The sequence below is a fragment of the Acanthochromis polyacanthus genome, chromosome 18 (assembly GCF_021347895.1).
Source record: "Acanthochromis polyacanthus isolate Apoly-LR-REF ecotype Palm Island chromosome 18, KAUST_Apoly_ChrSc, whole genome shotgun sequence".
Taxonomy (NCBI): Eukaryota; Metazoa; Chordata; class Actinopteri; family Pomacentridae; genus Acanthochromis; species Acanthochromis polyacanthus.
Genome location: NC_067130.1, coordinates 22,716,284 through 22,739,004, shown reverse-complemented (window position 1 = coordinate 22,739,004; position 22,721 = coordinate 22,716,284). Strand labels below are relative to the sequence as shown.

The window sequence follows — 22,721 nt, the reverse complement described above, 5'->3', positions numbered from 1 at the left end:
GCCCTACAGGTGGCAGAGGATTACTGGCAACACTGAAAACCTTACATTTCCGTGCATGCACTTGCTCCTGATTTTACTGACTACCCTTTCTAAGTTACATGATGCTCTTCTACTACACTGTTCGTTAACTACCTTTGTTTGTCAGGGCCCTATGGTCTGCTTTGTTCCATGGCCATGCACATGATTGCCCTTGTCACCCTGTGGACACAAATTTTGGGCTAGACACAGATGTCTGCGTGGATTCTTGCAGAGATGAGGAGATAATGAAATTTATGTAACACAAACCTTAGTGTACTTGAAGACATGGAAAGTTTTAACACTGCCTTTAATAGCAATTGTAATTACTGTTCAGTCTCTCAACTTGTAACGGTGTGCATTTGTGTTAGCATAGCCGTTTTGATTTGTGAAGACTAGCACATTTCTGGTATCATGACATCCCTATAAACTAGCATGATATCCTTACAAAATGGTTATCAATTATGGCCATCTCAGTCATGGAATTATCTGAACATAATTAAAATCCTCTGGCCAACAGTTTAGCATTCAATATGAGTGTAGACAAAATTAAAACATAGCTGCAAACATATGCAAAGTATGCACATGTCTAGGCACCCAAGGGCAAATAAAACAAAAATGTAATATTGCATTATGCAGGGTTTGTATTCACAAAAATCCACAAAATATGTCATTGCCCATAGCTGCCCAAACTTATGTGTATTTGAATTATTACTCTATTGATGCAAGTTACCTTGGCACAATGCAATCCCCCAATGGCTGCTTTGGAAATGCAGGGTATTTCATAACACATTTAGCTCCTGTTTGTGGCGTGCGTGTGTTTTTACAGGGTCAAGTAGACTTTAGTTTTGTCCGAGTCATTTTCACTTGCCAGTATCTCATTAACTAGGTAAATAAAAAATGTATGGTGGCAACATGTTTGTCAGCTTCAAGTCAAAATACAAAAGGAAGAATCATTAGGCACTGGCTCACTATAAAATGACTAAAATATGGTACAGTGCATTGAAAACAGTCAGGTATAAGTTGGCTTTAAACACCTGGTGGGTCATTCCAGGTGAAATGACCAGATATTCCTTGAGGGTGTTGCCGCACTATTTTCAAATTATTCCTAAATTTGTATGCCATTAGACAGTCACAAAAGTACTTTCTATGCAAAATTGTAGGCCTGTAGCTCAAATAGTTTCTGAGTTGTGGGGGTCTGCAATTTTCAGAATTTGGGCAATAAAAAGCCTCGCCAGGGTTTTTTGCATCTTCAAGTGGTTAATTCTCAGCCTCTAGACATACCAGAGAGCTGTGAGTTGGTAAACAAGGCCTCTGCATGTAGATAGTGCCCCATAAACATCCTCAGGTGTTTTCCTACACTCTGCAGGCCATGGGGGCTTGCTAAAAATGCTAAAAATTAAGAGATACCTACTAACGAGTGGGGTTTGGGACCTTAAAAGTACTAGAAATACTGCACAGAAGTGTTCTAAGTGTTCTGGGTTCCATTCTACACAAACTTGTGTGATAACTTAGCAAACTGGAGCTTTCAAGGTACCTCAGTGTGGAAAATATGAGCTCCCGAAGCTGGACGAGATTTTTAATTGACTATGTTTGGTGGCAAAAATATCAGTGTGGGACAGGTACCAGAGACCCCAAATTTTTCTACAAGACAGTTCTATCTGTCTTCTATCACTGTACAAAAAAGCAGCAGGGTTATATTTGTAGTTACAGAGATATTCTTACTCAAAATGGCATGGGCAATGTCAAAATCGTTTTTTGCTTTTCAGTAATTTAAAATGGTAAATGGTTGTATTTATATAGCGCTTTACATGATATGTCGCATTCACCCATTCACACACTGATGGCGGAAGCTGCCATGCAAGGCGCTAACCACAACCCACCAGGAGCAATTAGGCGTTAGGTGTCTTGCTCGGGGACACCTCGACATGAGCTCGACGGGCCGGGGATCGAACCGCAACCCTCCAGTTGCGAGACGGCCACTCTACCCACTGAGCTATGCCCCCACAACTCAGAAACTATTTGAGCTACAGGCCTACAATTTTGCATAGAAAGTACTTTTGTGACTGTCTAATGGCATGCAAATTTAGGAATAATTTGAAAATGGTGCGGCAACCACCATCTGGTGAAACCACACAGAATGACCCAGGTTACAATCGTAAAATTCTTACTGAACTTGTTTCACCACAAAATCCCAATTTATACAACGGCCATTTTATTTAAGTTAAGTCATTTGTTGGATGCTTGCATTGAAGCGTCATGTCACATTTTGGACCTCTGATTTCATTTGCTCATGTACAACAATTAAATAAGCTGTATATTGTAAATGATATCTACTAAAACCACAAAATTGGTATCATGTAGCACTAATGCTGGGAAAAAAATGAAGCCTAACTACTAGTAGTAGGTCAGCAACAGTGGAAACCAGAAGGCTGAGTGTGAACTATGAACAGAGATAAGGCCGCTGTGTCAGACATACATTAATTGAAAATAATGGATGTCGTCTGGTCAGTCACAATGAACGATTCCCAATGGTATAAAGTACTGTAATAAACCTTGTACAGAGCTATATATATGTATACAGGCTGGGAAAAAACCCTGAAAGTAATGTTCAGTGTGAAAAACAATGCCCGTCTTTCAATTGTGGTTTGTTTCTACATTGACTTTACAAGGAATTTAACTTACATTTCCAATGGATCAAAGCACATTGTTGAGATGACAAGGATTTCCAGAAGGCTACTAATACAATACTGAATAGGTCAGGCTCATCACTTCATATTTATTTTATCAAGCTGAAAATATACCCAAAAATGTTTCCTGTTCCACCTCATTAAACAAATAAGGCATACATGTCTCTTACATTTAAAAAAGACTTCAAAAAATTAAGAAACTCTTAAAGTACAAACATGCACTATTGCTGAACACAAACACCTGCTCAATACGACTACATATATGATTGCAGCTGGATTTTTCTTGGCTCCATTGTTGAACATTTCTGGTATGTTTTCATGATAAACTAACATCCGTAGTGTAGTATTACGGTGGCTTCATCTCCCTCAGATGTTCACTGCCAACATATTTATCTGAGCACATGTCTCCATGGGAGAGATGGCTGTGAGGGCAGGAGGAACAGGTACCAAGGGAGGGATTTCCCATAATACATTGTGAAGCAAGTGTTGCCCCCTCCCTTCTCACATCGAGGAAGAAACAGTTTCAATGCGTCTTCTCGATTTTCACTGAAGTCCTCAAAGGTCAAACATCAGACATTGAGTTATAAAGAGTTTTCCCAATGCATCTGTTCAGTCTCTTCATTGATCAAGTCCATACACGATACATGTTTGACATGACAATGTTTTAAAATGTTTTTAAACTACCACCTACCACATGTCAGTGGAGAAGTCAGAAGGAAAAGAGGGAGCAGGTTATGAATTATCCTGCAGCTCTTTGGCCTTGATCAGAATGGTGTGGACATCTGAGATGGGGTAATCCTGAAAAGGAACAGTGGGCAGTAGAAAAACTGAATTCAACATCAGCTGTACGTACACACAATATTGCCAGAAATATTGGGACACACCTCCAATAATTGAATTCAGGTGTTCCAATCACTTCCATTGTCAGTGGTGTGTAAGGTCAAGCACTTAGGTACGCAGACTGTTTCTAAAAACATTTGTGAAAGACTCAGTCACAAAGTGGTAGGCCACATAAAATCAAAGAGCGGGGTCTGCGGATGTTGAGGCGCACAATGCTCAGAAATGACCAACTTTCTGCAGAGTCAATAGCTACAGACCTCCACACTTGGCCTGACCTTCATATTACAGTCCTTCCAGGATTTCGCAGGCGTTTTACGTGATTGTTGTGGGCGAAAATGCCTGAATTCGCGGCAGCTTTTGTAAAATATTGTGATATTTTAAGCTGAAAAGACACTGACAATTGCTAAAAAGCTGCATTTTTTCCAGCTTGTAGAACATGTTTCAACGCTGTAATTGACAATATTTATTCCGAAATTAATTATTTTGCCTTCCAACCCATTTCCACAAGCTGGCACACCACGGTGGGACATTAGCAGCATCCAGATACTGGTTTAGCATGACGTGGTTGGTAGATTTGCGGCACAAAATGCTAATTCAGGGTTCTCACCAGGATTTTTTTACAGCGTAACGGCAGGTCCTCCCGCACGCGCACACGTGTGCGCATGCGCAATAGCCTTCATTAAATCTCGCAAGCGGCTGGCCCAGATGTCACCCAATGGGCGTCACGCAGATGCTCCAAATGCTCGTGATTTAGGTCACTATTCACCATACATGGCATCACGGAAACAACCGAGACATGCTAATTGTAACCCCGAGATTGGAAGCGACTCTTAATTTTAGACGGGAACGGGTCAATCGACAGGAAAGTACGGCTGAGGTGGGGAGACATAAATTAACCTAGGTAGGCACCCAGTCGATAAAAACAAACGCACATGGCGTTATCTGTCAAAATAACAGTGTAGCGGCCCTAATCACAGCGTAATCTTTTAAACTAACAGTGTAACGGCCCGTTACGACAGCGTAACGGGCCGTTACACTGAAATGCGCTGGCGAGAACCCTGTAATTTACTATCAGTGGCTTAAAAAGTTAATTTATCATCCTTGTCACGTCAATTAACAAGAACAGCACTGAGAGAGTGCAGTCCTCCACCAAGACAGGTGTGTGTTCTGCATGTGTACATACCGAATCGCGTGACCTAAATATGTAGCTGGCAAGTGGAATTGATGGGACTCAGAAACATCCCCACAATTTAATCAACTGTTCCCATCATTTCTGATATGTCCACAGTGGTAGATTTGTTATATGATCACAATCATGTGATCGTCAGCAGGCCGCTGAGGTAGCGTTCACTTGTTGCCATGGTTACCGTGCCGCTATCAGATCCCGTGCCACTACCTCAATGGGAAATCCTTAACAAATCCATGGATCCAAACTTTAAGCCGCATCACTGCCGAAGTCTAATCACTTGGTCCTTGTGTCATTTCTGACCGATTCTGAAAACTTCATTCAAATCCCCGAGTCTGTTTTTGATTGATGTTGGTAACAGAGGAAGGATTCACACACGCTGATCGTCACATAACTCCGCCGTCTTCTTAGGTGGAATAAATAATCTAATTTACCTTCATTCTTTCAGTGCTCTAACGGATCTGGATGCAACAGTTTCCATCATGGTGATTTGTCTGGTCTGTTATCCACTCATTTCAGCCGTTCTAATATGGTTCGTGTTTTTTTTTAAGTGTATCAATCGATGATTTTTTTTTTCCTTTTTTTGTATTCCACCACAGTATTGCATAGGTGTAAAACAGTGTAGCTCCGCTTTGGTAAAGAACATCGGTGAATTAATTGTTTATCAGCAGTAATTTTGTTGGTAAATGAAAGATATTAGTATCGGACATGTCTGCATCTTCAAACCATAAACAAGGAAGTAAATTCGGTGACGTACGTGCATTACGTTTGCGCTGGGAACTGCTATGATTGCTGGAACTCACGGGAGGCGGGCCAAAATTGCGGGAAAGTTGCGGTGATTGGACAAAATTGCAAGGCCGCGCAAAATTCGCGGAGATTGGTTGATTTCGCGTGAATTCGTGCGATTGCAACATCGCGAATTCCTGGAGGGACTGATATTAGCTCAATAACAGTGTGTCGATAGAGAGCTTCATGGAATGGGTTTCCATGGCCGAGCAGCTGCATCCAAGCCTTAGATCACGAAGTGCAATGCACTTCTAGCAGAATGGTCAAAAATTCCCATTGACACACTCCTAAACCTTGCAAAAAACCTACCGTAAGAGTTGAGGCTGTTCAGCTGTAAAGGGTGGGCCAAATCCATATTAATCCTTACGGATAAAGAATGAGATGTCATTAAAGTCCATGTGCGTGTGAAGGCAGGCGTCCCAATACTTTTGGCAATACAGTGCATGTATGAAGCTCTGGAGTATATTTCACTGTGTTTTATAAAAACCATACCTGAAGTAATCTCATGTTCACTGTGAAGTCTCCTGCCAGCAAGCTATCTCTGATAAGTCTGTGAACAGAAGGAGAGGACAGAGATCATGATTCACTAGAGAAATCAGAAGTATTAGTGCTGTAGGGATACTGGGAACACAATCTGAAATGCTCACATGAGCATGGCACAGCAAACCAGGATGAGGAAATGGAATCGGTCCTGGTCAGAAAACAGGGTGTCCCAGATGCGGATGACATCTGGTAGAAGGAACTCCTGAGATAACAACAGGGTGAGCCAGCGGAATGTGAAATACTGGGGTTTGATGTTTTGCTCTTCCTGTGGGGACAGACAATATAAGGAGAAAAACTGAGGAAAAGATAGCAATGTATTCATTAAATTTATTGTAGCTTAAGGTTAATAGAGTTTTAAAATAAATGCAGGGCTTTTATAAGCAGGTATCTTTATGAGTTTGCCTTTCAGTATGCCTGGGAGATACAATGACTATTGTATCAGCAATAGAAACTTCATCAATTCAATATGAAAATAGTTTGACATAATGTTCAATAGTTTGCAGCTGCAAAACAATTTTATCAAGAAAAACTATACTGAACAGCCCAACACCAGATTCCCTCTTTGTGTTTCAAGCCTTTTACTGCTACATTGTCTATTCAATATAATTCAGAGGAACTTGGTTTAGTGACTACACAAAGCCGAACTTTCACAACATGAACAGCTATAATCATAAACAACTGATGAAAGCAAGTGTTGCAATAGGGATATCTGTGCTCCAATCCAACACAAACATAATTAACAGCAGGATTTGAAAAGGACCTCGTCTTTTTTCCATACTCTCCGATTTCAGCAGGATGCACTTGTGATTCTTTTATGCAGTGTGTATCATTTTCACTAAAGAGTAAATCCTAACTAAATAACAGTCTATCTATAATTTCCTAAACACTAAAAATTCTGTCCATTTGCGACGACAATATAACTACTACTTTACTTACAGTAACAGAACCTGTGAGCTGCTATTAGATCCTGATTCATCCTGTCTTCAGTTCATAATTATGAACTAATAATAAAGTTACTGTTTATATTATGTACTTAATGATGCTACCATCACTTTTGTTCCATGTGTGCAAGTGTACAGTTCTCTTGCTTTGGAGACACTCACATGGATTGTGCTGCTGTCTGATGCTGCAGACATTTAATAAGGTCACAGGAGAGACTCTCACTGTGGTGTTTGTACACCAACACTGGTGCTGCAATATGGAAAACGTCTTTCTTTAATCACTTCACACAACTCAGAGTGTTCTTGCGTGCCTACTCATTAGTACTAAGAATGGTTGCAGTTCAGACTTGTGCTGTGCTGAAAGTGATATGAAAATGTTTCTAGTTCTAATCTACTGCTGTTGCAACTTTTATGTAACTTGTCACTAAGACACTGTGACTGAGAGTGACAGAAACTCTATACTAATGTGTTCTTCACGTTTTTTGTACTATTTCAGGCTTCACTTATACAAAAGGAAAGGCTTCAGTGAGGACTGTCTCCTATTTTCCTCCCAACAGGTAGAGTGTCGAAGGATATTGTGTTGGAAAAAAGTATTTTTTTCAATAAAACACATGCCAGAAAAGGGTGTGGAACCGGGGTCATCTTATAAAAAAAAAAAAAAAACACCAAAAGCAACCTCTGCAACTGCTTATTTAAATCACTGATATATAGAGGGCAATATCGAGTTTAGAATATGCCTGAGACTGAGCAGGAAGTATGCAGGAAGCCTTGACCTCACCAGTTTGAGATAGAGCTCCAGGTCTTTGTCTTTGAGCATGGAGTAAACACTCTCCATCTTGTACGTGATGCCGCACTGAGAGTCATCCAAGCTCTTGATGAAATTGTCTCTGTTCTCTGACATCAGGTTGGTGAAACAGAAAAAGGTATCTGCTTCAGCGTGCTCTGTACAATAAAGCAATTGGGAACGACAAAGGGATTATACATATGTGCAAATGGATACATATACACAAACACACACAGTTTCAGATTTTAATTTCAAATACTACAGACCTTTCCACTCGCTGTTCGGATCTGTGGCAAAAGTGTAGTAAATCGGCCCAACAATCTCATTCATGCCCTGTACGTATGCAATCCCAGGGTTAAGTTTGGCATAGATGAAAAGGATCCGCTCCACTACCTCCCAGTGTGCTTCACTGCCATTGGGCAGCACTTCATATTCATTGGATGGATACAGGTTCAGAGCTTTTCCAGGTGAGCTGACCTATAAGAACAAGTTGCAGTTCATCAGGACATAGCGCCATTTATCTGTGAAATTTGTGCATTGCACGCAGGAAGGTAACAAAGATCTTTATATAAACTCAAGGAAAAATTAAATGAGATGAACAAGTGAAACGATAAACTGTTTTCCCATAAAAGCAGCAACAGTAAAGAATGGTCTAAGCTTGATTTATACTTTTGTGTTGAGTATCCACAGAGCTTATGCAAGTGGCCTACAGTGTTGGGAGCATTTTTACTTTGTCTTCTGCAATGCACCACCAAAATGCTAGCTAGTGGTGGGGTTTCTATGTCACTGTGTTGAGTTTCTTAGTGTACTACAGTTTAACTGCTACTGACTGATCAAACTAAAGTCCCTGCACTCATATGCTTATGCTCACATCTGTTAACATGACCACATACATAGTGTATATATTTTTTAAATTATATTTTCAGGATTATACAAATTATTTGCAAGATCAAAACCATTCATGGTCAACAGATGAATTTAATAGTGTGGTTGGCCCCTTTGCTTTAAAAACACAAATGAAGTCAACACAATGTGTTTCCAAATGGACCAAGGTGGTCTGGGTCCATTCATTTCATCTATGCTAAAGGAGCAAACAAAACAGATTTCAAATAATGGGAACCAAGGTGGCTAAATATGAAAGCAGATTTAGCTTTGTTTGAATCTATTAGCATTACCAGATTTACTTTATTTAAATATCCCGATTAGAATACTTTTTCTTGTCATGGCGTTGTATAAATATTCAACAGAACATAGACTCAGCTGTCAGAAATACTACTTCTTCTTTCCTGCTGTGGACACCAGATCAACGTAACCTGAACAAACCTGTTCGGACTTTAAATGCAACAAAACCAACCAATATCATACTGGTAACCTATATCTGCAGTTCATATGGTAAACAAGCTCTAATTTAGACTGGCCTCTTACAAACACTTGACAATTTGACACAGTCACATCACTGGATTCCTCTGAAAACATGCTCAACGTGTGGTTACATGCCATTACAAGCTTTCTCCCTTCAACAGCATTTATTTCTCCATGTACCAATGACCCAAACTCGACTGACGACACATGATCATTAATAGTCACTTACATTGGTGACTCCACTGCGGTTGCGGTTTACAGTTTGTGCTTTCAGGGTGGTTTGTTCCACTCGTCGGCGTAGTGTCTCATAATCATTCTGAGGGTCCAGGATAAGCTGGCAGGGGTATTCAGTGGGACGTTGGAAAAATGCCATGTCAGGGTACAATCGCCTGCAAACATGCAAACAGTCCAGTCACATTTACCTTGTGTGTCAGCTGCATTACATAACCCATTGTTGTATGTTCATTTTATAGGCTATTTTGATCTCCCAAATGCATAGAAGAATACAAAACATACACACTACCATTCAAAGGTTTGGAGCCACTTAGAAATGTCTATATTTTTGAAAGAAAAGCATTTTTAAAAAAAAAATAAAGGTAACATTAAATGAATCAGCAACACAGTCTGGACTTGGTAAATGACTATTCTAGCTGGAAACCGCTGATTTTTAATGGAATATCTCCATAGGGGTACAGAGGAACATTTCCAGCAACCATCACTCCTGTGTTCTAATGCTACATTGTGTTAGCTAATGGTGTTGAAAGGCTATTTGATGATTAGAAAACCCTTGTGCAATTATGTTAACACATGAATGAAAGTGTGCGTTTTCATGGGAACCATGAAATTGCCTTTGTGACCCCAAATTTTTGAATGGTAGTGTATATCTTATATACTTCACATGCAATGGCAGGCTGTGATCCAATGTCTATTCACATAGTTTCAAAGAACATACTAAAATATCATACCTTACGTCCTTGTCAATCTGCAGTAAAATTTCATTATCTTTGAAGTAGGTATTCCACCTGCTGTCTGGATTGGGATTTAGAGGCTGAAAAAAAAATATCAGACTCATTAAATGATTATTCATAAGTGAATCAACAAAAAGAGACACTAATTTTTATTTTTGTCCTTTCTGTTAGTCTTTATTTTAGGTGCTAATTGTTGATAAAAGGCAGACAGAACAAAGGCAAGGCTAAGTTGACTGTACAGCTAATTAGACTTACTAGTGGGAGGGCTGTAGTCAAGTCTCGATAAAAAAAAAATCAAACTTAGATGCTGCACACCTGTAGCTCAATCAAAACAAGCCTCATTTCAGGGCAATATTGCTGTGAAAACAAACAGAACAAAGGGCACTCGACTCACATGGTCCTCCATTGTGACATCTTCTCTAGAAAGGCCCAAGTTGGCCTTGGCGATGCCAGGCTGGATGATCATTTCTTTTAGGAACTGGGAATACACCTCCCTATCAGCCATGGAATCAATGGGAGAAAGAAGTCAAATATAAAATATACCTACAGTTTAATAATCAATTGTACCAGTTACTTTTCAAGCAAAGATCCCAAGGACTGTCTGATTTTCGCTTTTCAGATGCACAGATTTGCTGCTTTATCTTGTCATAAATCCATGTCCATAAATATTTGAACATCGACACAATTTTCAGCACTGTACACCACCACAATGGATTTGAAATGAAACAATAAAGATGTGCAGACTATCAGATTTAATTTGAGGGTATTTACATCCAACTCAGGTGAACGATGTAGGAATTATAACACATTTTAGATGTGCCCTCCACTTTTTAGGGAAAACAGTGATGAGAACAGAATTCCTCTGCTAGTGCTGACATACAGTGCCTTGCGAAAGTATTCGGCCCCCTTGAACTTTTCAACCTTTCGCCACATTTCAGGCTTCAAACATAAAGATATAAAATTTTAATTTTTTGTCAAGAATCAACAACAATTGGGACACAATCGTGAAGTGGAATGAAATTTATTGGATATTTTATATTTTTTTAACAAACAAAAAACTGAAAAGTGGGGTGTGCAATATTATTCGGCCCCTTTACTTTCAGTGCAGCAAACTCACTCCAGAAGTTCAGTGAGGATCTCTGAATGATCCAATGTTGTTCTAAATGACTGATGATGATAAATAGAATCCACCTGTGTGTAATCAAGTCTCCATATAAATGCACCTGCTCTGTGATAGTCTCAGGGTTCTGTTTAAAGTGCAGAGAGCATCATGAAGACCAAGGAACACACCAGGCAGGTCCGAGATACTGTTGTGGAGAAGTTTAAAGCCGGATTTGGATACAAAAAGATTTCCCAAGCTTTAAACATCTCAAGGAGCACTGTGCAAGCAATCGTATTGAAATGGAAGGAGTATCAGACCACTGCAAATCTACAAAGACCCGGCCGTCCCTCTAAACTTTCACCTCCAACAAGGAGAAGACTGATCAGAGATGCAGCCAAGAGGCCCATGATCACTCTGGATGAACTGCAGAGATCTACAGCTGAGGTGGGAGAGTCTGTCCACAGGACAACAATCAGTCATACACTGCACAAATCTGGCCTTTATGGAAGAGTGGCAAGAAGAAAGCCATTTCTCAAAGATATCCATAAAAAGTCTCGTTTAAAGTTTGCCACAAGCCACCTGGGAGACACACCAAACATGTGGAAGAAGGTGCTCTGGTCAGATGAAACCAAAATCAAACTTTATGGCCACAATGCAAAACCATATGTTTGGCGTAAAAGCAACACAGCTCATCACCCTGAACACACCATCCCCACTGTCAAACATGGTGGTGGCAGCCTCATGGTTTGGGCCTGCTTTTCTTCAGCAGGGACAGGGAAGATGGTTAAAATTGATGGGAAGATGAATGGAGCCAAATACAGGACCATTCTGGAAGAAAACCTGTTGGAGTCTGCAAAAGACCTGAGACTGGGACGGAGATTTATCTTCCAATGGGACAATGATCCAAAACATAAAGCCAAATCTACAATGGAATGGTTCACAAATAAACGTATCCAGGTGTTAGAATGGCCAAGTCAAAGTCCAGACCTGAATCCAATGGAGAATCTGTGGGCAGAGCTGAAGACTGCTGTTCACAAACGCTCTCCATCCAACCTCACTGAGCTCGAGCTGTTTTGCAAGGAAGAATGGGCAAGAATTTCAGTCTCTCGATGTGCAAAACTGATAGAGACATACCCCAAGCGACTTGTAGCTGTAATTGTAGCAAAAGGTGGCGCTACAAAGTATTAATGCAAGGGGGCCGAATAATATTGCACGCCCCACTTTTCAGGTTTTTATTTGTTAAAAAAGTTTAAAATATCCAATAAATGTCATTCCACTTCAAGATTGTGTCCCACTTGTTGTTGATTCTTGACAAAAAATTAAAATTTTATATCTTTATGTTTGAAGCCTGAAATGTGGCGAAAGGTTGAAAAGTTCAAGGGGGCCGAATACTTTCACAAGGCACTGTAAATGAGTAAAACGGTGAGAACATAACACCATGACAAAACACAACATTTAACAGGATCATGCTTGGAGAGTCCCAGCAGGAATGTGAGGGTTTCTTTTTTTCCTTTTTTTAGTCAGTTGATGACTTAAACTAATTTTATCTGCTATGTTGATTGATGGCAGCTGATTTGTGTTTACCTAATGACACCAAGAAAGGATAGTCTAAGTAAAAGCAAGCAATATGGTTTCAGAGTTAAAACCAACAGACTCCTCCATCCCTGGTCTACTTACCTCTGCTTTTTGAGGAAAGACTCCCACAGTGTCTGATCAAGAGGTAGGTAATTGAGAAGAATCTAGAAAGAAGGTTAAAAAAAAGTCATGAGTCAAAAACATATATTACAACATTTTTCCACATGGTCAGATCTAAACAACTTCACAGTCTTATATCTGTATTCTGCCAAAGAAACAAAGTGCAGCTCTTGCCCAAGTGTTCTATACTCTTCTTTATCTCATCAGGTGACATACTAGGGTAGGTAAATGCTGGCAAATATAAAATACACAATTTTTTTTGTTGTTTTATTTTTATTTTTTTAGAATTTCCTTTCTCACACAAAGGAAAGCAAACTGCTTTGACCTCTGGTACAAGTCAGTTATTCTTTCTTAACAAAGGGAAACATTTGTTTTACATTAACATTTTGCAGTTAAGCGGCTGTACAGTGGAGTAAGTGGTTAGCACTTTCGCCTTGCAGCAAGAAGATCCCTGGTTCAAATCCCGGGGTGGGCCTGGGATTTTTCTGCATGGAGTTTGCATGTTCTTCCTGTGCATGCGTGGGTTTTCTCCGGGTACTCCGGCTTCCTCCCACAGTCCAAAAATACACTGAGGTTAATTGATTACTCTAAATTGCCCGTAGGTGTGAATGTGAGTGTGATTGTTTGTATGTATATGTAGCCCTGCGACAGACTGGCGACCTGTCCAGGGTGTCCCCTGCCTTCGACCGAATCAGCTGAGATAGGCTCCAGCCCCCCCCCCCCATGACCCGAGTGAGGATAAAGCGGTGTATAGAGAATGGATGAATGGATTTTGCAGTTTAATCATTATAATCCATTGTATTTAAAAATGTCTTCATTGGCACTCAAGGTCATCCTAGATCACATAAAATCAGTGACAAAATACACAATTAGCAAAATGCACTAAAATACGGTCCTGGGATCAAAGTTCCCAATGATATATATGTCACTCCCTCCAGGAATTTGCGATGTTGCGATTGCACGAATTCACACGAATTCAACCAATCTCTAAGAATTCTGCGCAACCTTGCAATTTTGTCCAATCACCGTAACTTTTCCGCAATTTTGGCCCATCTCCAATGAGTTCCACCAATCATAGCAGTCCCCAGTGCAAATGTAATGCACGTACGTCACCGAATTCACTTCCTTGTTTTTGGTTTAAAGATGCAGACATCTCCCATTCTAATGTCTCTCATTTATTAACTAATATTACTGCTGAAGACTGTGCAAAACAATTAATTCCCTGATGTTCTTCACCAAAGCAGAAGTAAACTGTTTTACATCCGTGGAATATTGTGGTGGAAATACAAACAAAATTAAAAATAATCGATTGACAAACACATTTCTACCGCAAAACACATTAGGACAATGACTGAAAAAAGCGGACCACAGACCAGACAAATCACCATGATAGAAACTGTTGCATTCAGATCTGTTGCAGAACTGAAAGAATGAAGGTAAGTTAGATTAATTATTCTGACAATGAATGCAGTGGAGTTATGTGACGATCAGCGGACATGAATCATTCCTCTGTTAGCAACATTACTCAAAAACAGACTAAGGGGTTTGGATGAAACTTTCAGGGAAGGTCAGAAATGACACAAGGACCAAGTGACTTGATTTTGGCAGTGATGCCAAAATGGTATTAGTCTGGATCCACGGATTTGTTAAGGATTTCCCATTGAGGTAGCAGCACAGCGTCTGATAGCAGCACAGTAACCATGGCAACAAGTGAACGCTACCTTTGTGGCCTGCTGACAATCACATCATTGCAATCCTACTACTAATCCACCATTGTGGACATATCGGAAAATGATACAAGGAACAACTGATGAAATTGTGGGGGTGTTTCTGAGTCCCATCAATTCTCGCCGCCTGTTACATATTTACGTCACACGATTCATAACATTCACATGCATAACACACGCCTTTGTTCAGCGCAAGGTCAGGGAATAAACATTCTTGGTGGAGTTCTGTTCTCTCTCAGTGCTGTTCTTGTTAAGTGACGTGACAAGTCGTGAGCGCGTGTGTGAATACGTGTGTGCCACGAAGTGAAATTAACTTTTTAGGCCACTGAGAGAGATATGTCCAAATGGGATTCATTTAATAGTAAATTATCATTTTGTGCCTTAAATCTACCAGCCACTTCATGTTAAACCAGTATCTGGCTGCTGCTAATTTCCCTTTGTGTTGTGCTCGCTTGTGTAAATGGGTTGGAGCATTAAAGAATCAATTTCAGAATAAATATTGTCAATTACAATGTTGAAACATGTTCTAAAAGCTGAAAAAATGCAACTTTTTTTAAGCAATTGTCACAGTCTCCCGCAATTTCATTGCAACAAATAAGCTTAAAACATTGCAACTTACATTGCAGTTTTTTAGAAAAGCTGCCGCGAATTCAGGCATTTTCAGCCACAACAATCTCAAAAACGCCCTTGAAATCCTGGAGGGACTGCTATGTGGTGGCTCACAAGAATATTAACACTGATTGTCAAGTATTTGCTTTAAATACACTAACAGTCAAAAGTTTGGACACACCGTCTCGTTCAATGGTTTTTATTTAATTATTATATGCATTGTAAATTAATACTGAAGACGTCAAAGCTATAAAAGAATACATATGGAATTATGTTGTAAACAAAATACAGTTTATCTTTAGTATTAATCTGAATCAATGTAGAAAATAATACAAATAAATAAAAATCTTTGAATGACAAAGTGTGTCCAAAGTTTTGACTGGTAGTGTATATCTTTCCTATTAAAAATGAGTAAAATCTTATTTCATTGTAGAGCTGCACCCTGCTCTCTCTCTTTCTCTTACAAAGACAATGACAATGGGCCTGTCTGTGAACAGTCTGATTTAAAACACGTGCAGAAGGAAGCATTGTTACTGGTTTTCCCCCTAGAAAAGGCAACTGGCTAAATTCTTGAACAGAATCAATCTAAAATTCACTAATGGTGTCAGGGCCCTCTCCTCACCCCTTCCTACCTGGCATCCGAAATACCCCATCCTATCTGTCTCCCCCCTTTTTACTCCCCCTCTTTGCTCTCCTCTCCCTCTCCCTCTGCTTTCTCCTCAGCGCTGCACCTGAGTGGAGTGTGGCTTCACAGCTGCCTCCACTCAGGTGATTAGCCTCTCCCTGAGACCCGGACGGCTGCATCTCATCACTGTGATTAGTCCTTCTGCAATAAAGACCGGCTGAACCTTCCACACCCTGCCAGATTGTTGTACTCGACTCACCGGTCAGTCACACTCTAGCCACTCAGAGTTACCTTGAGAAGTATGACGTTTCTAACGTTTATTCTCTCCTGCCTTGCCTAGATCCAGCTGTCCGGCTTCTCCCCTGCTCTGCCTCCCTGACTCACCTTCGGAACCCATTCGGCACCAACCCTTCCCTCCTGGACTCCCTACTCGGCTCGTTTACCCTCTTGGATTCCCTACCCGGCTCCCTTCCCGGATTCCCCAGCCATTCCCCAGCTCCGATCTACCTCTGGCTCCCCACCGGCTCCTCTTCCTCAGCGTCTCCCACGAGACCGCGAGACGTCAGTCGCCGTCTGGCCCATCCACCATCACGGCCCCCCACTTGTCAGCATCTGACATCCCTCCCACACCTCCTGCGCCTGCCTCCCCACCGGCTCTTCGCCCTTTGCCTGCCTCCGGCTGCCAGGGATTCGTCCACCACCACCTGCCGCACCCTGGTTCCCCCCCAGAACCAACGGCGACCGCCGATCCCCGGCTCCGGAACCCCTGACCCAGATCCACTCAGCCTTCACCCTTCCCCACGCACTCTGGCTCCTCTCACCCACCTCCACTACTCACGACCCCAAGAATAAAAGCCATTTCACTTCACCCTGCCTTGGTAGTGTGGCTCTCTACTCGAGTCCAGCCCTCCTAGATTAGTGACAAATGGTTAGTATCATGAACACTTTTGCAGAAATTTGTCCAAAACTGATATATTTAAGTCAACACCTACCATGCAAACAGAACACAAAGTAGTACAGAGGGGACACACTGCAGCCATAACTATTAAAGATATCACATTTCTGCAAATGTGTCTTCTGCTAGTTCAACGGTCATTTGATAATTTCTTTGTCCTGATTCCATTATTGGCTGGGTTTCTTGCACATATGGAGCAGTGCTGTTGATTCCTGTGTGTAAATCTTTTTAACACATTCACATTTTGAGGACTTGCCTCAGCTTTGTGGAAAAAAAAAATCTTGAAACTTGAGGTTCAAGGATAAGGAAAAGTTGGGAAAGGGAACTTATGCATATTGTGAAGGTAAAATAAAGTTTCCAGGAAATAAATGTAAGTGAATAATAGATCATCTGAGTTGACAGAAACAAGACTGTCAGTGATGTTACCAGTCTGGAGTGTGCTGCAAGACGAACAGTCACAAAAGTAGCAGTTATGAGCTCTAAGCAGGATGACTGCCATAGCTGAAGGACAACGCTATGAATGAACTTGAGATTCTGGGATTTTGGATCGACAAGACAGCTTGAATACAAGTCAGCAATTGTTTACTTCACAAGTGTCACCACCTTTTCTGCAAAGGAAACACTGGTCATCCAACAGTTGAGAATAGATTGACTTTGATTCAAATCAGATCTCATCATCTAATGATAGACCACTCCATCAACAGGTGGCATTCATGAAACGGAAAAAAGCAGTTTACAATAGCTTTGTGCAGTGCGTACTTGGAACACACACATAAGCAATCCTCAAAATTACAAATAGGTTTTGCGTCATAATGTTAAAATGTCCCTCAACATGGCCTGATGTATCATCTATGCAAAATTACTAAAAACAGCACAGAAGCAGAACAACTCACTTTCCAGCAGAGTGCTCGTATGCCTCCTTCAAATGGGATTCCTGAATTGAGTGAAAGAAATATGTGGTCAAATGAACCTTAATAAAATGTCATAGTAATATGCTGTTAATTATTATTTACTTATTATTATTAATATTAGTACAAACGATCACAAGATCTGAAAAATTACCATTGAAGCACAGTTCCCTCAGTGTCTTCAGGTTTATGTTTTCTCCACCCAAAGCTACTTTGAACTCCTGTATTCTGAAATTAGAAGGTGAGGTTACAACCACAATTATTTTGAAATCAATACTCAGTGACAAGATACCTCTAATATTTATATGAAATCCTAAATTGTTACCACATGCTGAACAAGACAAGATGTTCTTTCTAGTATAACACACTATATCTTGTTTCTTTGCCATATTGCCTCAATGGCCTTAGACAACCAGCATTATCAGTCAGTCAATTAATCTACAAGCTGACCAATATATGTCATGTGACAGAACAAATATCATCACATTCCTGTACTGCGAGTTCAACACGTTACCACTAACATCACCTTTTACCTGACACAGCATTGCAGAGATAGGTCTGGCTATGTGAGACCTTTTGCCTTTGCATGGTCTACGCTCAGCACTATTGTATCATGTGAGTAGGAGGGGCTTTAGGTATTTATATAACATTTTAAAGATAAATTTATAGAATTTCTTTAAAAATAAGGCAAATTACAGTTGCACTTGTGAGCGGCTTCAAAAACTCCCAAACTAAAAATCAGCTCCATAGTGATGACTGCTCTTTACCTTAGTTAATGTACCAGTGATATATAAATCTACCACTGCAGACTATATGTTAGCTTCTTTATTGCACAGTGTCCAAGAAACATGAATTCTGCTCAATCCATCACAACAAGCAATAGTTTTGATGTACTCATGACTGTATTAGATTGAAACTGATCCAATTTACTACTGCAACTTACGCACAAATTGTACAACTCATAATCAGTTGTTCAGTTTTTATTTTGCCCAATGTGGACAAAAGATCAGAAACTGTTAGTATAATGTAATCTAGTTGGTCCAACATGATAAACTACACCATTAAACCAACCACAGAAGAGATGATCAAAATGAGAGATGGAGCTATGATTGGCCTGAGGATATATCAGATGTGATATTCTGCATTTTTCCAGTTACTGGTATAATTTTTTGAATAAATTAATTCAAAAATGAACTGCTTTGCTTGATCACCATTCTCTATATGCAGTCAGTGTCCTGCTCACAGTGCAATCTGATTGGTTAAAGGTCAGTAACAGCAGCCAATCATTACAGAAGGATAACGTTCTATTTTAAATAAACATTTGGGAAACACATATAAGCAAAGGCATTTTCAACAAAGTTCTCTAATAGAGATTGTATTACTCTAAATTTCAACATCAAAATAGAATTTTCCCTTAAATGTAAATCCGTTCCAAATTTCCAAAAATATATTGATCTGCTAAACAGCAAAATCTGTAATGGTATAGACCAGGAAAAAAACCCAACATAAACACAAAAACTGATTACATTAACCGTCGAGGTGGTAGTGCGTGTCCTTTAAGTGTACCAGTTATGCCAAATAGCGCAATGTACATTTTGACAAGCTTATTTATGGATTCATTTAATCAGTATTTGTTACCTTTCCTTTATACAAAGCATATATCACCACATCAGTCATATTTGCGTATAATAAAATATGCTCTGTGCATCTATGCACATACAGCATGACAATTTTTATTCTTTCTATTTAAAAAAAAAACAAACAAGTCCAAAAAATTAACTGGAAATCCACCTTGGCTTCATTTTGATTCAGAACAAATTATGTCAAACTTGGCAAAGTTTTAAAGTTGTGGTGGAAGACGGTGTAAATAAATGGATAAATAACAACAGAAAAAACGCACTCAAAACATACAGTCAATCAATAATACTTGTTCTTGGATGCAATGTAACACGTTAACAGTTCATGTCTGTTAAATTAGCAAATTATAGCAGAGACACCGGTTAATGCATAGAAAGACTGATTAAAACTGTCTTTATACATTCGGCTAAAATAGTTTCTAGATAACCACGAACTGACTCATTTGCAATTATCTTCTCTAACTGAATTTAACGTCAGGACGACCGTATAACTGGAAACAATCCACATTTGTTTTCACCCTTACATCGGCAGAACCACTTTGTCAGCACATATTTCCAGCTGGATGAAAGCTAATTGTTAGCCAGTTATGGCTTGAGGAAGTATGTGTCAGCTGATATGCTAACATGGAGCTAGCGCTGCTAATCATATAAAGCTATGAACTTAGTGTATAACCATGTAACGCGCCAAGAGACTCACTCTTTCTGACATTAAGTGTGTTACTTTAAACTTAGCAGAACCTTATTACGATATGTATGCTTTAGCTACTCTCGCCTTAAACCTAAACTTAGCTTGTGTTTGGTTTGGTGTACTGCTTTTGCTGCTAGCTTCACACTAAGTAAAGGCTAGTTTAGCGGTTACGCTAGCTGCTAAAATAAAGCGTTTTTGACCGTTCGTGCCTTGTGCATCTCAAGCAAGGACAAAGATTTCGAAGCGTCTCACCTGTTTCTGTACGCAGTAGACATGTCTGGACAGGCGACGATGTTTACCTTCAACTGTTTCCAAAAAGGAATGACTTAGTGGCCAGCGGGAAGTCTTTCTTTCGCTTCCGTGTTGACAGCAGCACAGTGGGCAGACAGTCCCTACCACTACATCCACAGTCAGCCTGCGAGTCACGGTTCATATGACAAAAACTGACACCTTCCCAAGTACTGTTCAGTAAAGTAGGATTCACTTCAGGGCTTTCGCTGTTTCAACAATGTTCTAATAATGCAATGTTTGCAGAATTGTAATTAATGTCCAGATGGGGGTTGCCGTTCTCCATAAAAAAAGGGACTGACTAATTGATTATATACGTGATAATGTTTGTAAAAATGTCACTACTGCGTCAATCCTGTGCATTTCTTTGTTGTAGGGGATCCTACCTCGATTAGTGTTGACTGTGGAAACTGACATACCTTCTGACAGCCGCTAGAGGGAAGAAAAGCTCTTGATGCTTCTACAAGTAAGACAGCACGTATGATAAATGATAAGGGGGCGGGGGGGGGGGGGGGGCAGAATGTGTAAGTGGGTTACTATCTGGATCATATACTGTTTATGATCTGGATGTACGCACCAGGGGCAGAGCCAAGGGACTGACACAGACTAATGTCTGCCCCACATACACAACCAGTGGTGAAGCCTGTTGGCAGGCTATGCATGTACTCATAGAACAGCAGTTACATCCAGTAACTATTTTTCTGCCAGAACATATTTACAGAGCTTTTTCTCTATTGCTGTTTTGCTCATACAAATGTCTTTGACTAGCACCAGCCACTTCCATTCAACCACAAACAACCAAGTAGATTAGACCAACCAGAAAATGTTTACACAGATTTTGTTGCAATTCATCCATCCATCCTTCCATTCTCTATACACCGCTTTATCCTCACTAGGGTCGCGGGGGGTGCTGGAGCCTATCTCAGCTGACTCGGGCGAAGGCAGGGGACACCCTGGACAGGTCACCAGTCTGTTGCAGGGCTACATATACAGACAAACAATCACACTCACAGGAAATTTAGAGTGATCAATTAACCTCAGCATATTTTTGGACTGTGGGAAGAAGCCGGAGTGCCCGGAGAAAACCCACGCATGCACAGAGAAAACATGCAAACCCCATGCAGAAAGATCCCAGGCCCACCCTGGGTTTTTTATTATTCTCAGTGAAAATGTATTGACATAGAAAAGTACATCTGTTTTTTATGTTTACATGAATAATGTGCTTAAATGAATGTGTCAACAAATAAAAAAAGCACAATTTTAGTAATCTAAGATTTAGACTTAAACTGACTTTATTTATCCCCAGAGGGAAATTCAGTTGTTTCAGCTGCATGGATATTCAATAAAGTGGTAAACAATAAGATAACACAGAATATTAGGGTTGGGTATAAAGTGAAGGTAAAATAAAACGAAATAAAATAAAATCTGATTAAAAAATAGAAAGTGTAATATAGAAAGAAAAATTCAACAAAATATACAAGGATATACAAGAGTGGTACAGAAATGTGCAAATGAGAATGTGCTAGATGTGCAAATGGTATAAACAGGTACACATGAGTTTACAGATAAAATGAATGACGTTTAGGATGTAGAGTGGCCGTCTCGCAACCGGAGGGTTGTGGTTCGATCCCCCGGCCCGTCGTGCTCATGTCGAGGTGTCCCTGAGCAAGACACCTAACCCCTAATTGCTCCTGATGGGTTGTGGTTAGCGCCTTGCATGGCAGCTCATGCCATCAGTGTGTGAATGTGTGTGTGAATGGGTGAATGTGACGTATCATGTAAAGCGCTTTGGATAAAAGCGCTATATAAATACAACCATTTACCATTTAAACTGGTTTCGTCAACAGGCAGAGTGATAAAGTCCTTATGTGATCTGCCAGACACAGACGTATTGAAAGTCTTATAGTGGGAAGGAATGACCTCCTGTACCGTTCCTTGGAGCAGTGGGGTTGTATCAGCCTGTTGCTTAAAGCTGCTCCTCTGATTGTGCACAGTTTTATGGAGGGGGTGGGAGGTGTTGTCCATGATGGTCAGCAGTTTGGTCAGCATTCTCTGCTCCAACACCTCCTCCAGGGTGGCCAACTGACAGCTCACAACAGACTGGGCTTTCAGAATCAGTTTGTTCAGTCTGTTGGCATCCTTTGCCTTGATGCCTGAACCCCAGCATGCCAAAGCAAAGAAAATGGCGCTTGCCAGAACACACTGATAAAAACATCAGCAGCATGTGGTTGCATACATTGAAGCACCTGAGCCTCCTGAGGAAGTAGAGCCGGCTCAGGCCCTTCTTGTAGACAGCCTCTATGTTTGTGGACCACTCCAGCTTGTTGTCCGGACTCACTCAGTCCAGGTACTTGTAAGTCTGGACAATTTCC

General features: G+C 40.4%; 1 protein-coding gene across 1 annotated transcript; it reads right to left on the bottom strand.

Annotated features, from left to right (window-relative positions):
* Window positions 1-308: 308 nt before the first annotated feature.
* On the bottom strand, window positions 309-20,761 carry tbc1d13 (TBC1 domain family, member 13). The gene is made up of 12 exons (XM_022217356.2): window positions 20,314-20,761; window positions 17,891-17,964; window positions 17,722-17,762; window positions 12,895-12,956; window positions 10,510-10,609; window positions 10,113-10,195; window positions 9,377-9,536; window positions 8,052-8,262; window positions 7,780-7,943; window positions 6,165-6,325; window positions 6,010-6,067; window positions 309-3,503 (listed from the first exon to the last, which is right to left on the bottom strand). Exons 1-12 carry the CDS (start codon window positions 20,334-20,336, stop codon window positions 3,438-3,440), a joined length of 1,203 nt encoding a protein of 400 aa, XP_022073048.1. The 5' UTR covers window positions 20,337-20,761; the 3' UTR covers window positions 309-3,437.
* Between the last annotated feature and the right edge of the window lie 1,960 nt (window positions 20,762-22,721).

Excerpts from the sequence above, each read along its gene's own strand:
- tbc1d13 (XM_022217356.2), bottom strand. The coding sequence starts at position 20,336 with ATGTCTACTGCGTACAGAAACAG. Across the intron at positions 10,196-10,509 it reads ATGTCACAATGGAGGACCAT|CCTCTAAATCCCAATCCAGA; the intron begins GTGAGTCGAGTG and ends TTTTTTTTTCAG. Across the intron at positions 7,944-8,051 it reads TCCGAACAGCGAGTGGAAAG|AGCACGCTGAAGCAGATACC; the intron begins GTCTGTAGTATT and ends TTTATTGTACAG.